Source organism: Malaclemys terrapin, chromosome 13, assembly GCF_027887155.1.
Source record: "Malaclemys terrapin pileata isolate rMalTer1 chromosome 13, rMalTer1.hap1, whole genome shotgun sequence".
NCBI classification, from domain to species: domain Eukaryota; kingdom Metazoa; phylum Chordata; order Testudines; family Emydidae; genus Malaclemys; species Malaclemys terrapin.
The window spans coordinates 29,751,886-29,766,862 of NC_071517.1; the positions used below are offsets into that span (position 1 = coordinate 29,751,886).

General features: G+C 50.5%; 2 protein-coding genes across 3 annotated transcripts in view; both read left to right on the top strand.

The window, feature by feature from the left end:
- LOC128848319 (zinc finger protein 771-like) overlaps positions 1-14,977 on the top strand; it is a 198,964-nt gene that overhangs the window by 80,327 nt on the left and 103,660 nt on the right. The gene's annotated exons all lie outside the window — the stretch shown is intronic.
- On the top strand, positions 986-10,562 carry LOC128848247 (zinc finger BED domain-containing protein 6-like). Of its 2 annotated transcripts, none has more exons than XM_054048121.1 (2): positions 986-1,083; positions 3,438-10,562. In XM_054048121.1, exon 2 carries the CDS (start codon positions 5,028-5,030, stop codon positions 7,782-7,784), a length of 2,757 nt encoding a protein of 918 aa, XP_053904096.1. In that variant the 5' UTR covers positions 986-1,083; positions 3,438-5,027; the 3' UTR covers positions 7,785-10,562. The 2 variants fall into 2 exon arrangements, with proteins under 2 accessions (XP_053904096.1, XP_053904095.1); XM_054048120.1 differs by lacking the exon at positions 986-1,083 and adding an exon at positions 1,395-1,501.

Consider the following 14,977-nt stretch of genomic DNA (forward strand, 5'->3'; position numbering starts at 1 on the left):
GGCTTACCTCCTCCAGCGGCTCCCAGTCATTAGTGCAGCCAGGGTGCAGAGGCAGGCTTCCCACCTGTCCTGGCACTGCGGACCGTGCTGCTCCCCGGAAGCGGCCACCAGCATGTCCAGCCAATGAGAGTGGGGAGCTGGTGCTTGAGGTGGGGGCAGCGTGTGAAGCCATGTGGCCCCCCCCGCCTAGGAGCCAGACCTGCTGTGGCTGCTTCCGGGGCGCAGCGCGGTGTTGGAACAGGTAGGGACTAGCCTGCCTTAGCCGGGCAGCACCGCCGATGGGACTTTTAACTGACCAGAGCCACTGCGACTCAGGGCCTTATATTCCACAACCCAATACTGGGTCGCGACCCACAGTTTGAAAACCACTGCGTTTAGCTGACTGGATGTCCGTAAGAAATTGCCCTGTGGACACTGTTTGTAAGTTGCCAGCCATGAAGCACCCTGCCTGCACTAGCCATGAAGCCTCCCTGCTCAGGAGCGGTGGGTGGGGGAGCACAGGGGAGATTCCAGGAGCCAGGTGTAGTGACGCTTCAAATTTTCTGTATCGTTTATTTTTTAAATTGCTCTGCATAGGAATGTGCTACTTACTGTGTACTGAGCATGCTCAGTTCATCTGCTGACACCACTGCCCTTCACCGTGACATTATTAGCCATAAAATTCTGCAGACTGCTTTTGACAGGGATTAAAAAAAGGGCGAATCAGAGCAGCGGGGTGGCCAATGTCTGAGAAGGGGGTGAACTTTTACTGGTCAAAGGGGCCAAGCAGCTGGAGGCAGCATTAGGAGAGGGGCTAAATGGCAAAATCAGGGATGAGGGGGGGGAGTAGGCGGAGTTAAGCCCAGGAGTGAGGCTCTGGCAGAGGGTGTCAGAGGGCAAAACCCGGCACAGGGGTAGCAGTTACCCCAGTTTCTTACAATCTAACATTCCCACGCGGAGCAGTTTACTACACTATACCGGCAGGGGTGCAGCATCCTGCAGGGGTCTGAGACTGCTGCAGGGAGCGGAGCAGCAAATAAAAGGGCTCTGGGGCTCATGGGCTCCTGAGAGGCTGCCCGGAGGCGTCCTGGATAGCAGTCGGGGGTAGGTTTCTCTGCGGCTCTGTCTCTGGTTCAATCGCTCTGGAGGATTCTTTCTGCTCGGGCAGGAGGGAAGGACTATGGCTGGATTTTCTGTCCCGGGGGAGCGCAGGGAGGGGGTTTCATTAGCTGTGGCCACCAGAGGGCTCTGGCTGTTGCTAAGGCAGGGGAGGCTGCTCTCTCTTTCGCTCTCTGTTTTATCTATCAGGGGCTGAGCTTCCCGAGTCAGACGCTGCTGCTGCATCCGTAAGTGACCTGAGAGCCCAGGCTGAGCCGCTGCTGCTCCGTGGGGTGTGTGCGGGGAGAGCCCTTCCCTAGCGCCCCTCTGTGCCCAGCCGGGGGGACTTTCTCCGGGGGCTGGAAGCAGCCCCTGGGGCAGCCCTGGGCTCTGCCGACACCAGCCCCTGAGTCGGAGCCTGCAGGTGAGGGGAGAGACCCGGGGGAAAGGGCTGGGGCCGGGCAGGAAAGTGACTCTGCACCAACGCCCCCTCCTCGCCCCAGCTCTGCTCCCGGAGGTGTGTGTGTCTGCGAGTCCCAGAGCTGCTGCCCTCCCTGACACACACACACGCGCACACACACACCCGCTCTGTCCCCCTGAGAGCCCCTGCAGGAGCCGTGCCCGCTCCGGGAGAGCGAACGCCCCGCGTCGGGCAAGGGACCGAGTCTAGGCGAGAAGGAGAAAGACTGGAAGGGGCAACAGGAGAAATTATAGACTTTCCAAAAAGATTTCCTTAGAAAATATTTTTATTCCCAGACAAAATGTAAGCATTTTAACTTAATATTTGAACTACTGAGTAATGTAACAGTGTTTAAAAGTTAATACCAAGAGTAATTTAATTAAAATCCCAGCTGGTTCAAAGAACAAAGAGACTCAGTTAAGGTGAAAAGAACAGGAGTACTTGTGGCACCTTAGAGACTAACAAATTTATTAGAGCATAAGCTTTCGTGGACTACAGCCCACTTCTTCGGATGCATGATGTTCTTTTTGGGGATACAGACTAACACGGCTGCTACTCTGAAACCTGTCAGTTAAGGTGATAAAGCTGGTAGTTTCCTCATGTTTGACTTTTTTTCTCTAAAAAATCTATCTATCTCTTGTAACAATTAAACATATCAAGCCAGAATTTTCAAACATTGGTATGGTAGGCACCTTACTTAGTGGTTTCAGAGTAACAGCCGTGTTAGTCTGTATCCGCAAAAAGAAGAACAGGAGTACTTGTGGCACCTTAGAGACTAACAAATTTATTAGAGCATAAGCTTTCGTGGACTACAGCCCACTTCTTCGGATGCATACTTAGTGGTGTGACTTTTGGAAGAGCTGAGCAGTCAGAATCTCCCATTGAAGTTTTTGGGATTTGTCTCTTGTTTTGGGAGTTTGACGTGTTTAAAACAGTTTACACTGAAGCATGTTTGTATGATTGTTACTTGTATAAAAAATGTCAATTATTATTTTTTAAAATGTTAGCCCAAGGCCCAGCTCTTTTCATTTGACACCAGATACTTAAAATTTCATAGATTTTTGAGGCCAGAAGGGACCACTATGGTTGTCTAATGAATCTGACCTGCTACATCACACCAACCAGAGAATTTCTGTGTGATTCCTGCATCCAGCCCAATGTTTAAAGATTCCAAGTGACCCACATTCCACCAACTCCCTGGGTCAGCTCTTAATAACCCTGGTAAAAATGTTATTTCCAGTTTGAATTTGTCTCACTTCAACATTTAGCCACTGGACCTTGTTCTGCCATTGTCTGCTAGATTAGAGAGCCCTCTGTTATCCGAAATCTTCTCATCATGTTGCTACTTATAGACTGTGATCAAGTTCCCTCATAACCTTCTCTTTGATAAGCTAAACAGATTCAGCTCCTTAAGTCTCTCAACGTAAGGTAGGTTTTCCAGACTTTGAATCATTCTTGTAACTTTTTTCTGAATCCTTTCCAAGTTTTCAAAAATGTGGATAACCACAACTGGAGACAGTATTCCAATGGTGGTCTCTCCAATGCCATATTTTGGGGTAATATCACCTCTTCAACTCAATAGTCCTTTACTCAAAGATTGCATTAGGCATTTTAGCCACATTGGGAGTGCATGTTCATTTGGTTTCCACCATGACCCCTAAAGCCCTTTTATTTAGCAGAAGTGAGAAATTAGAAACCTGTGCTTAGTTTCTCTCCTTTATTAACGAGTTGTTTCAAAGTCATCCCTATGAGCTTTATGCCAGGTGAACCCTGACACATGAACCAAAATAGATTATTGATACTTGTTTTTATTGTGATGCTGTTTGTTGTTTTTATTGCCAAGGATTTCAAATGAGGCAGAGTGGTTGACACTTGGACTCTCTTTATTTTTTATTTCCAGCAGATGGTGGGATCGTGAGGGAGAAGGAGGAGGATAATCTTGATCTAAATGTTCAGAGGAAGGGAGAACCTCATGAAATGTTGTTAAGCAGATCAAAAGGGAATGTTTCCCAGAGTCCACCCCAGTGGAAATTTTACAGGAATAAGCACAGGCAGGGAAGACAGCAGAGGAACCACTCCAGTGGAGAGAGAGGGTAAACACACTCACACTCAAGGAAACATCAGAAAGCTCAGAGACATCATTTTCTACCAGCAAATCCCACAAGGAATAGAGAGAAAGCACGTGTGCTGACTGAGGGGCGAGGCTTCGCTCAGAGCTCAGACCTTACCTGCTGTCCAAGGAGCCACATGGGAGAGAGGATCCATGACAGACCTGAGCATGCAAAAAGTGTTAATGCCAAATCAGCTCTTACCCAGCCTCAGAGAACCTACGTGGAAGAGGAGCCCTGTGTAGCTGCTCACTGAAGGAAATTGTTCAGTTAGAGCTAACTCCACATAGAGATCAGAGACACCTCCCCTCCCCCCCGTTCAAATGGAAACATTGATTATTTGTGGGTAGGAAGGGTAATGGGAGATGGGGCAGAGAGGATGGTGCTGTGTTTGTGGGTTCAGTGCTGATAGCTAGTTAGCACGGGAGCTGAATGACTTGTTTGTCAGATAGATCATAGGCGGAGGGAGCAGGTTCTTGAAGGGAACTCGTGGATTGTGTGAGGATTTGTGGGAGTGAACAGCATATGGTGGGAAGTGAGCTGGGGGTGGGGTCTGCTTTTTATTTCAGTGGCCCTTTTGATGTGAGCTGGATAGTCTCAGTGCAGTTCCTAGCAGGATAGGCATCCACACAGGAAAACCATTTACAGGATCCATTGTCTCACCAAAGAGGCCAAGGAGTGGCCTCCGATAGTGAGTTCTTTGCTGCTTGCCTGGTGTACAATTTGTGAGGACCTGCATGGAGAATAACTCTTTGCATATTATTTACTCAGCAAATTATTCAAACTCTCTTCCTGTTGGAGACAGCAAACTGCAAATTCCTCTGATCTACTGCCTGTGTGAATTCACTTGACATGTGTTTTTTTTTTGGAGAGGGGGGGTAACTCTTTGACTGGATGGTGAATAGTTTGCAGCAATATTTGATCGCCAAGGTCAGCTTGGTGATTAGACACATGGTATTTTGCCAAGGAACTGGGAAAATACCACCAGGCACCAAAGGAATAACTTGTGACGAGGAGAGGGGCTTGAAGAAGCTGTTGTGAATGACTCGTGGAGAGGAACAGGTTAGCAGAGTAGGAGAGAAGATTAGGAAGGTAGATCATTTTAAACCTCTACCGTAAGGCACTGCTGGCCTCGCTTCTGGGCCGTCATCTCTGGATAACTGAGGCTGCTGTCAAATTTATTGGCTGGGTGCAGGATTTCAATGTAACTTTCTCTTGCTACATTTGCACCCCGTAACCTCATGTGCGTCCAGGGTCTGGTCAGAGTGTCTCAGTGTCAGGGCTCTAGTAGGGGTTTGGGAGTCCTGTCCGTGTTCCTCATTGGTGTTAAGCAGGGTCTTAGGTTGTTTTATATATCAGCCTTTACCACTCGTTAGCACACAATGAAGAGAAATAATCATAGCAGCAGAGGATGGAGAAACTCCTCTGCCAAACAGCCACGCTTAAGCCCCAGGCAGCATGCAGCCAGCCTCAGCATTGGCACTTGCTTAGGATTGTCGTCACAGCCATGCATGTCTGCCAGCTGCCAATCACCACGATCCACCACACAGAAATACTGCTTAGCCGAGCCTGCTGTGTCTGGTGTCATCGGGGAGTCAGACACTGGGGGACCCCTCTTCATCCCAGATGAGGTATTGCAGGTTGTCAAGTCTGAGGCCGACGAGGATGGAGCCAGCATGGCCGGGGAGGCGGGCTCATCAGGGGGCGACACGCTTTCAGACTACTCCTCTGGGGTGGACAGGGAAGCTCCCATGGAGCCGGCTACCCCGGAGGACATGGAGGAGCAGAAGGAGGGCAGCGACGGGGTGGGATGCCCTAGCACGCAGGAAGGGGGATCCCAGCATCAGATGCTGATAGCCTCATATTTCACCAGTGTCCAAAAGCAGGACGAGCTGCCCATCTGGAGCGGGCGAGATCTCAGTGCTGGAGTGGGGGAAACCACAGGGAACAGCAGAGCAGAGCGCAATTCCCACAGCATCGGCCCCATCACATCCTGCATGCGTGCGGTGGTGACGCAGGGTCCAGGGTCTGGAAGATACCACCGACAGAAATCATGGGTCTGGGAGTATTTCTCCATTGACCCTGGGAACCCAACCTGTGTCACCTGCATGATCTGCCAGCAGATGGTTAAGCGTGGGACTGATCCCAAGCGCCTGGGCACGTCGTCGCTTGGCAATCACATCAAGCACAACCACAGCATTGTCTACATGCGCCAGAAGAACATGGAAGGCCAGCAGCCCGGAGTGGTAGAGCCCCCCCTGACACCACATGGGGCTGCACTGAAGTGCAGGGAGCAGAGTGGCACTGGCCGGGCCCCCAGCATCGCCAGGAGACCTGGGGGCTCTTACACCCACCTGTCCATCAATGAGAGCCTGAAGAGGGGCACCAAGTACCATCGGGCGCACTCCCGGGCTCTGGCGCTGAACGCTGCCTGTGCCAAGATGCTGGCCCTGGACCTCCTACCTTTCTCCCACGTAGAGGGCGAGGGCTTCAGGGAGATGATGGCGGCAGCCGCCCCCCGCTGGCAGGTGCCCAGTCGGTCCTTCTTCTCCAAGAAGGCAGTGCCGGAGCTGTGCCGTGCAGTAAAGACTGCGGTGCTGCAGGCACTGGGGGGCTGTGAGGGCGGCCGCGTGCACCTAACGGTGGATATGTGGACCAGCGGGCAAACCACTGACTACATGTCTATCAGTGCCCACTGGGTGAGCATGAGCAACAGCAGCATCCTGCGCCAGTATGCCACTCTCTACATGTGCGGCCTGGAGAAGCAGCACGGCACCGGGCACGTGCTGGAGAGGCTGCGGGGGGTCATCAGGGACTGGCTCATGCCCCTCTCCCTCTCGTCGGGCTTTGTGGCCTCAGATGATGGACAGCGGGTGCAGCGGGTGCTGCGTGAAGGCAGCTTCCCCCGTGTCACCTGCCTGGCACACTGCCTGGGCCTGGTGGTGCGGGAGTTCCTGCACAGCAATGATGAGGTGGACCAGATGCTGGCAGCAGCCAGGAAGGTCTGTGCCCACTTTGAGCACTCCTACACTGCCCGCCACCTGCTCTGGGAGCTGCAGGCGGAGAATCAGCTGCCACGGCACCAGCTGAAGAAGGAGGTGGCAGTGCGGTGGAGCTCCACCCTGCACATGCTGGAGCGGCTGTATGAGCAGCGAGCCGCTGTCCAGGCCTTTTGCCTGCGCCATTCTGCCCAGGCCCAGCGGGCCGGTGGGCTGCACATGGCCCAGGCCGACTGGCCCCTCATCCACATCTTGTGCCAGATCCTGCGGCCCTTTGACGATGCCACCAAGCTGGTGAGTGGGACTGATGCCAGCATCAGCCAGGCCATCCCGCTCATCTGCCTGCTGGAGAAGAAGCTGCTCTCGCTGGTGCAGCAGTACGAGGGTGAGGGCGAGGAGACTGGCCAGGCGCTGGCCCACAGCCTGCTGCAAACCCTGCGGGGCAACCGGCAAATTGCTGAGATCCGCGCTCAGGAGCACTATGTCCTGGCCACCTATGTGGACCCCCGCTTCAAGAACAACATGGCCTCCTTCGTGCCCGAAGGGGAGGGCGGTCTGCACCGCTGGACGCAGAGACTCATCAATGAGGTGGCTAAGAACATCCGGGATGTCTGGGACCAAGGCACCAGCCGGAGACAGACACAGCAGCAGCGCGAGGGCAGTGCCTCAGACCGGGGCAAGTACCTGTGGGACAGCCTGGAGGACTTTGGCCTCATTAGCATGGCCCCAGTGCTACTGGACTCAGCCAAGGCCCAGGCGGCCCAGATTGTGGAGGGCTACCTGCAGGACACCGTGGTCCTGTCGGCCAGCGCTGAGCCCTTGATGTACTGGCAGCTCAAGCGGGATGTGTGGCTGCCCCTCTTCCAGGTTGCTGTGCAGCACCTGAGCTGCCCCCCCTCCAGCCTCTATTCTGAGCAGCTCTTCACCATGGCGGGGACCATCATGCGGAACAGGCGGACTTGCCTCTCTACCAGCAGCGTGGAGAGCCTGGCCTTCATCAAAATGAACAAGCACCTGCTCCCCCGGGAGTACCGGGTGCCAGAACATGCAGCCGGTGCCAGGGACAAAGCGACGCGGAACATGGAGGAGGAAGAGGACGATGAGAAGGAGGAGGAGGAAGATAACATGGAGGGACTCTGACCACTGATGCCACCTACTTAATGTCCTTGGTGATGGAAACCATCCCATGCCCGCCTCATTGACACCAAGAGCCTACGTTGTCTTTCTTTGTGGAGACCAATTGTACAATACACTTTCATGGGAATGGGTGTGAGATGGATGCAGAGCACAGCAGTGGGCACCGGTGCCAGTCACTATCTCAGAACTCATTCCTCCCTGGCTTTGGTCTTGGTTGTGGTTCATGGACATTGGTATAGAGCTTGGCAAAAGGTTTCAGTCAAATAGTTCACCATGAAATGCAGTTTGGGGCAACTAATAACAAATTCAGGTCACTTTCAGCAAATAGTTTCAGCTGAATAAAAACAAATTAGTCAAATGGCTGATTTTGAAATTTTCAAAACAAAACATTTTGACTTTTTTTCATTTCAAAGTGATGTTTCATTAGAAATTTAGCTGGATTTAATTTTTTAAAAGGCTAAAAACACTTGAAAATTAAATGAAAATGAAGGAAAAAAAATTGGTTTGAACAAAATGTTTTGCTTGGCCAGAAATGGCATTTTCCTCCCTGATTTTTTTTTTTTTTTTTTTTTTTTTTGGTTCAATTGCTAAACTGGAAAATCAACTATTCTCTCAGCTCTACATTTGTATTCTGCTGTGTCTTTCTGTCCAACTGCAATGGGCAGGTGTGAGGAGAGTGGCCCCATGGTTTTCACTGTAATTACTATTATCCGTCTAGTGATACATTTTTGGCAGTGTTTTAATCTGTCGTGGGAAATTGTTGAGTATTCCCTGGAAAAGGGCAGTGTTATTGTCCAGTTTAAAACACCCCATTGGCTGTGAACCCCTTGGCACATGTCAATGCTGCTGCTGACAGAGTGTTTCAGTTTATGGGCATTAATTTGTATAAAGATTTGGTCATCTACATTCCTGCCACTGGCTTGGCCTCAATGGTCTCTAGTCCACAGGCCATCAGCAAGGAAAGCTCTAGTGGAGGAATGGGGGTGAGAAAACAGCAAAGCCATTTTGGGGTACAAGGCCAATTATCTCTTTGGAAGCTCTGCATTACGGGGCCTCCTGGCCTTCAATTTACACAGCCTGTCAGCAAACTGGCTGCAGAAAAACGTGCCCTAGCAGTGATTAGATTCTGGAATCTTTTTATACACAATCCCCTGTATGGCTGATCTCTGAAATGTTTTAAGAAAATGACCTGAAAATTAAGGCCAATATTTTCAAAAACTGGATGATTAAAATTAAGGGCCTAACGGTGAGATTTTCTAAAGGGTCTAAGCATGAGTCTAATCTTTCTGTGGAATTTGTGCTCCTAATCCCTTTAGGTGCTTTTATTCAAGAAAATGAATTCAAACTGGGACAGGGCTATGAGGATGATCAAGGGAATGTAGAGCTTGTCTTACACGAGGAGATCAAAGAGCTTGGCTTGGTTAGCTTAGCTGAGCAAAGGCTGAGAAGAGGGGATGTGATTGCTCTCTGTAACTATAGCAGGGAAGTGAACAGCAGGGAGGAAGAAAAGCTATTGAAGCTAATAGACAATATTGGCACAAGAACAAATGGGGATAAATTGGCAGTGAATAACTTCAGGCTGGAAATTAGAGAATTTCTAACCACCAGAGGAGTGAGGTTCTGGAACAGACTCACAATAGGAGGAGTGGAGGCAACCTAACTAGTTTGAAGATGGAGCTTGATAAATTTATGAATATGATTATCTGATTGGGCTGCCTGCGATAGCAGGGGACTGAACTTGATGACTAACGAGGTCATAGAACCATAGGGTTAGAAGGGACCTCAAGGGTCATCTGGTCTAGCCCCCTGCCAAGATGCAGGATGTGTTGTGTCTAAATCATCCAAGACAGATGGCTATCCAGCCTCCTTTTGAAAACCTCCAGTGAAGGAGCTTCCACGACCTCCCCAGGCAGTCTGTCCTACTGTTCTCACAGTTAGCAAGTTTTTTCATGAGATTTAATCTAAATCTGCTATGCTGCAGTTTGAACCCATTGCCTCTTGTCCTGCCCTCTGTGGCAAAAGAGAACAACTTTTCTCCATCTTTTTTTTTTTTTTTTTTTAAGGCAGCCTTTCAAGTATTTGAAAACTGCTATCACGTCCCCCTTAATCTCTTCCTTTCCAAACTAAACATACCCCATTCTTTCAACCCTTGCTCATATGGCTTGAATTCCATCCCTTTGATCATCTTTGTTGCTCGCCTCTGGATCCTTTCCAGTTTATCTACATCCTTTTCTATACATTGGTGACCTAAATTGGACACAGTACTCCAGCTGAGGCCTAACCAGTGCTGAATCGAGCTTTACTATCCCCTCCCATGACTTGCATGCTATTCCTCTGTTAATTAACCCAAAATTGCATTTGACTTTTTTGCAATAGCATTGCATTGCTGATTCATGTTGAGGTTGTGACCCACCACAACTCCCAGATCCTTCTCAGCCGTGCTGCTTCCAAGCCAGTTATCCCCCATTCTGTATTTGCGCATTTGCAAACTTGATCAGTATACTCCCTTTCTATGAAATTCTCACTCTAATGCCATACGTTTATGTAGGTGCCAAAATCTGGATTTAGGTGCTTAAGTTTGGGCACCAGTCTTTGAAAATAATGACAGACATGCAGCCACCAGAGATGTTTTTGGTGCTGTATGCATATTGATTTGCACTCACGGTTCAATGCTAAATGAGTTCCTCCCCAATAATTTGAATAAAAGTATATATTTAAAAGGAGATGTATTCCTCACCCCAAAATACCTTAGGAACATAAATAAAAGGTTATTTGCATTAATTTTGCATAATTCCCTGTGTTTATTAATGTGCTGTGAAGACACTATCCCTGAGACATTCTTTTTGCTGTCCAGAATAGCCCTTGGACTCTAGGGTGCTGACAGTGCTACGATGGGAACTGAATGACTGACATGCTTCTAGTAGCTGCCCCAGGTTCCCTTGTCTCTGATCTGTCCCCACTGTCTGCGAGTGCAGGGTTTTGGAGGCAGTATTTCCTACTGGATAGAGCACCGCACTTTACTGGGGCTCAGGAGCCCTGGGTTCTGCTCTGGGCTCTGCCACCACGATGCTGTCCCTTCTGTACCTCAGTTTCCCCATCTGTAAAATGGAGTTAATGACACCAACTTCATTTGTAAGTGCTTTGAGAGCTGCTGATACGTGCTGTATAAGAGCTAGTTGTTGTGGTGGTTGTTGTGTGCGGTTGGTAGCTAAGTGTGGTCTACTGGATGGGGCACTGGACTGAGACTTCCTGCTGTGTGACCATTCACCCTCCTGCCATTGGTCTGCCTTGTCTTTTGGATTGTAAACTCTGTCAGACGGGAACCATTGCTCACGCTGTATCTATGCAGCAGCTGGCACAATGGGACCCGGATCTTGGTTAATAATGCTAATATCAAATCCCATCCCCACCCTGCTGGCCATAAGCCATGAGCTGCAGGTTGCAGATATGCTAACCCTCTAGCTGTGTATGACCCTCACCCCCACAGGATCTGAGCAGTTCATATCCCACCCAGAGCCAGCTCAACATTATTATCTCCATTCTTCAGACAGGGATCTCAAAGATGACTGGTCCAGGGACACACCCTGGGTATGTCTACACTGCAATTAAACACCAGTGGCTGGTCCCGGTAAGCTGACTTGGTCTTGAGGGGCTCAGGTTGCAAAACTGTGGTGTAAATGTTCGGGCTCAGGCTGGAGCCCAGGCTCTGAAGCCCTCCCCACTTGTGCGGCCCAGAGCTCAGGCTCCAGCCTGAGACTGACTGTCTCTACTGCAATTTTACAGCCCCATAGCCCAAGCTCCGCGAGCCTGAGTCAGCCAACATGAGCCAGCCACTGGGTTTAATTGCAGTGCAGGCGCACCTGAGGGTCAGGGGCAGAACCAGGAACTAAACCTACAGCTCACGAATCCCACACAAGGGCCGTAGTCACAAGCCCATCCTTCCTCTCATCCAGCCATGTCCTCAGTGCTGTATTCTCTGTATCTCTCATCACATCTCTTCCTCTTGCACCCACAGAGCACATGTCCAGAGGTACCCTCAGCAGCATGTCAAGGCAGTTTCAAAAGCCAAGGACTCAAGCCTGCAAGCTGGTGGTTGGCTTGCTGCTTAGCATCTGTGCAAGCACATACAGGTCGTGAGCTCAGCCAGAGCCCTATAGTATTACCCAGATAGTGTTGGGCTGTCATTCAGACCAGGTGTGTGATAGGGAAGTTTGTACAATACCTTCCCTTCCCTGTGGGATCCATCTGCAGGGCTGAATCTGGACAGCTGCATCTAAAAAGCACATGCTACTATTGCTACATGAATTGCTGGATCAGTGCCATTGGTTTACACCTAGTAGGGACTCTCAAACCTCTAGCTATGTACTGGCTACTGAAGAAGGACAGGGCAGCTCTGGGTCAGCGTGTTACACTCCAGCCATGAACAGAGAGGGATTCAGTTCTAGGCACTACTTGTGTATTTGAAGCATGAATGCAGGGGTTCCCCCTGGTCAATTAGCTTAGAAAAGGAGGGGGGTTATCATTCCTGTTTTGCCCCAGTTATTAACATATCTCTCACTCCATGCTGTAATCCCATCGCTGTGAGGGAGAAGGTCTGGGATGAGGATCAAATTGCACTTAGAGAGGGAATTGCAGCTGACAAAATGAGACAGAAAAAGCCCAAGCCCCATTGATGATACCCTTGTTCTGTCTCTCCATTCCTGTCCCCCTTCAATGGGCACAGGGGACTCACAGCCTCACCAGCACAAATTAGGAGACAGGGAGATAGATAGAGACACTTCCAGAGGAGCAATGGTTTTATCTCCATCTCCCTAGCATTTGCCTCCTCTCTCCAGATTGCGTTCATCCCCTAAGGCCAAAACACCCACCCCAGAGTGCTTGGGGCAGTATCTTTCACCTCAGGTTCTTGAGTTCAACAACCAAAAGCTCCTTTAATGTGCTCTTCCCTGCTCTCTCTACCACACCCTGCTCACAGTGGTTGTCCTTGGTCAGTGAAGACCCGGAGTTCAGAGGTGCATCTGAGTGAGTTCACCTCCCACCTGCAGGTGGGTGGGGGAAGAGAGAGAAAAAGCACCTTACTCACTCTAGTGTCCAACACTTGCTCCGCCGGTCACCCTGCCAACTGCTTACTGCTCCACCAGCCATTGCTGATGCACACCATCACCTTCTGCTGCTACCTGCTTCTCTATTGTGATCTCTTCAGGTCAGTCTCAGAGTTCTACCCAGCTCTGTGTTTGTGAACTTCATTGCTGAAGCAGTCTGGGCAGAAATGTTGTCCCACAAGAAGTGGTTTCAGCTCTAGTGATCACTTAACAAAACAAAATGGAGCCCTAATTAGCTGTCTTTGAACAGTGGAAAGGGGCAGGTTAAACCATGTCATGGGCTCTTAGACAAAGCCTACTCCTCCCACCAGGAACACCTATCCCCACCTCCTCCACTTCCACAGCGATCTGGCATCTGAGGCTCCTGCTTAGTGAGTTCAGTCCAGTTGAGGGTGACCCCCCCTCAATCAGGATAGGCTAAGCACAGTTCTGCTCCCCTTTACTCATATAATAAAGATAAGATTACATTACCCCCTGCATTCAGTACTAGAGTGATTTGTAACCCAACACCGGCCAAAGTTGATGACTTTGGCAACACAGCTCTGTCTGCTGGATACGTAGGCAGAGTGGGTGTGTTCATACAGTCTGGTCCCTATGCCTTTTCCCCTATCCAACTAGCTGGCAGAGGAGAGCTCAGTGTTGCCTTCTCAGAGCCTTTCTGATGGAGGCTGGGGCATACCTAATCTGAGCTGGTATTTCACGGGTTGGTGTACACTGAGCTGGGGTAGGTTGGGCCAGGATGTGTGTGTGAGGTCTCTGATGAAAGCTCAGGCTATGACAAAAGCTGGTGCTGCATTCCCCTGCATTGCCACCCCTCAGTTTGTGTAGCAGTGCTCTCACACTGCAGTAGCCAAGGGGCAAAGCACATTGGTGATTTCATGTTGTATTTGTATTACATCAGCAGTGACTTGTGCTGGGCCCTGCACGGACACATATGGATAGACAGGCCCTGCCCTGAAGAGCTTACGGACTAAGTACATCAGGCAGTCCCAGGAAGGATCATTTCCCCTTTCACAGCTGGAGAATTGAGACCAGAGAGACGAAGGGCCTTGCCCAGGGCACACAGGGACCTGGTGCTGGAACCAGGAAGTGAACGCAGCTCTCCTAGAGCCCAATTGGGAGCCCTACCAAGACCAGCCTGTTATGGGCTGTCAGCTGCTGCTGAAATATAAACCATCTCCCAACCACTAGCTGTTAGATGCAGGGTCATTTGGCACCAGACCTAAATTCCCCTCTCTCCTCACCCACTGAGCTCCCCCTGTGCCTTTCCTGGTTTATCCCTTCCTTCTCATCCCTAACCCTGGCCCAGTAGACAGGCAGCCATTAGTACATATGAGAGCTGGAACAAAGCTGGTATTTGTCATGCCATCACCCTACAGCGCCAAGAAGCGCTCCCACCCCACAGCTCCACCACTGCTAGTAGCAGGCAGCCCTATGGCAACATGGTGGTAGCACAGAGACCCCCAGGCTCGTGGGAGTGATGCCATGCTGAGAGCAGACCCACTCCACAGAAGTCCTGCCATGCCCCAGGGCCTGTGCCAAGCTTGAGCCCACCCGGGGAGGCTGGCCTGGGGGCCGAGAGCAATGCTGGCAGGGAAGAGGATCCAGCAAAGCAGCAGTGAGTGATGATGCATTTAGTGGGCAGGTGAAACCATTGGGAATTGTTCTATTCAGCATTTGCAGCCCTAGGAGATGGTGACCAGACTGCACCAGCTAAGCCAGGTAGGGGCTCCAGGGGATTGAGATCCCCACCATGTGGCTGCTGTGGAGCCCTTCACCTGCAAACCCAGGGCTGTATGAATTGACTCAGCTAGTATGTGTACGGTGCTTGGAGAATCATAGAATCATAGAATATCAGAGTTGGAAGGGACCTCAAGAGGTCATCTAGTCCAACCCCCTGCTCAAAGCAGGACCAATTCCCAGCTAAATCATCCCAGCCAGGGCTTTGTCAAGCCGGGCCTTAAAAACCTCCAAGGAAGGAGACTCCACCACCTCCCTAGGTAACGCATTCCAGTGTTTCACCACCCTCCTAGTGAAATAGTTTTTCCTGATATCCAACCTGGACCTCCCCCACTGCAACTTGAGACCATTGCT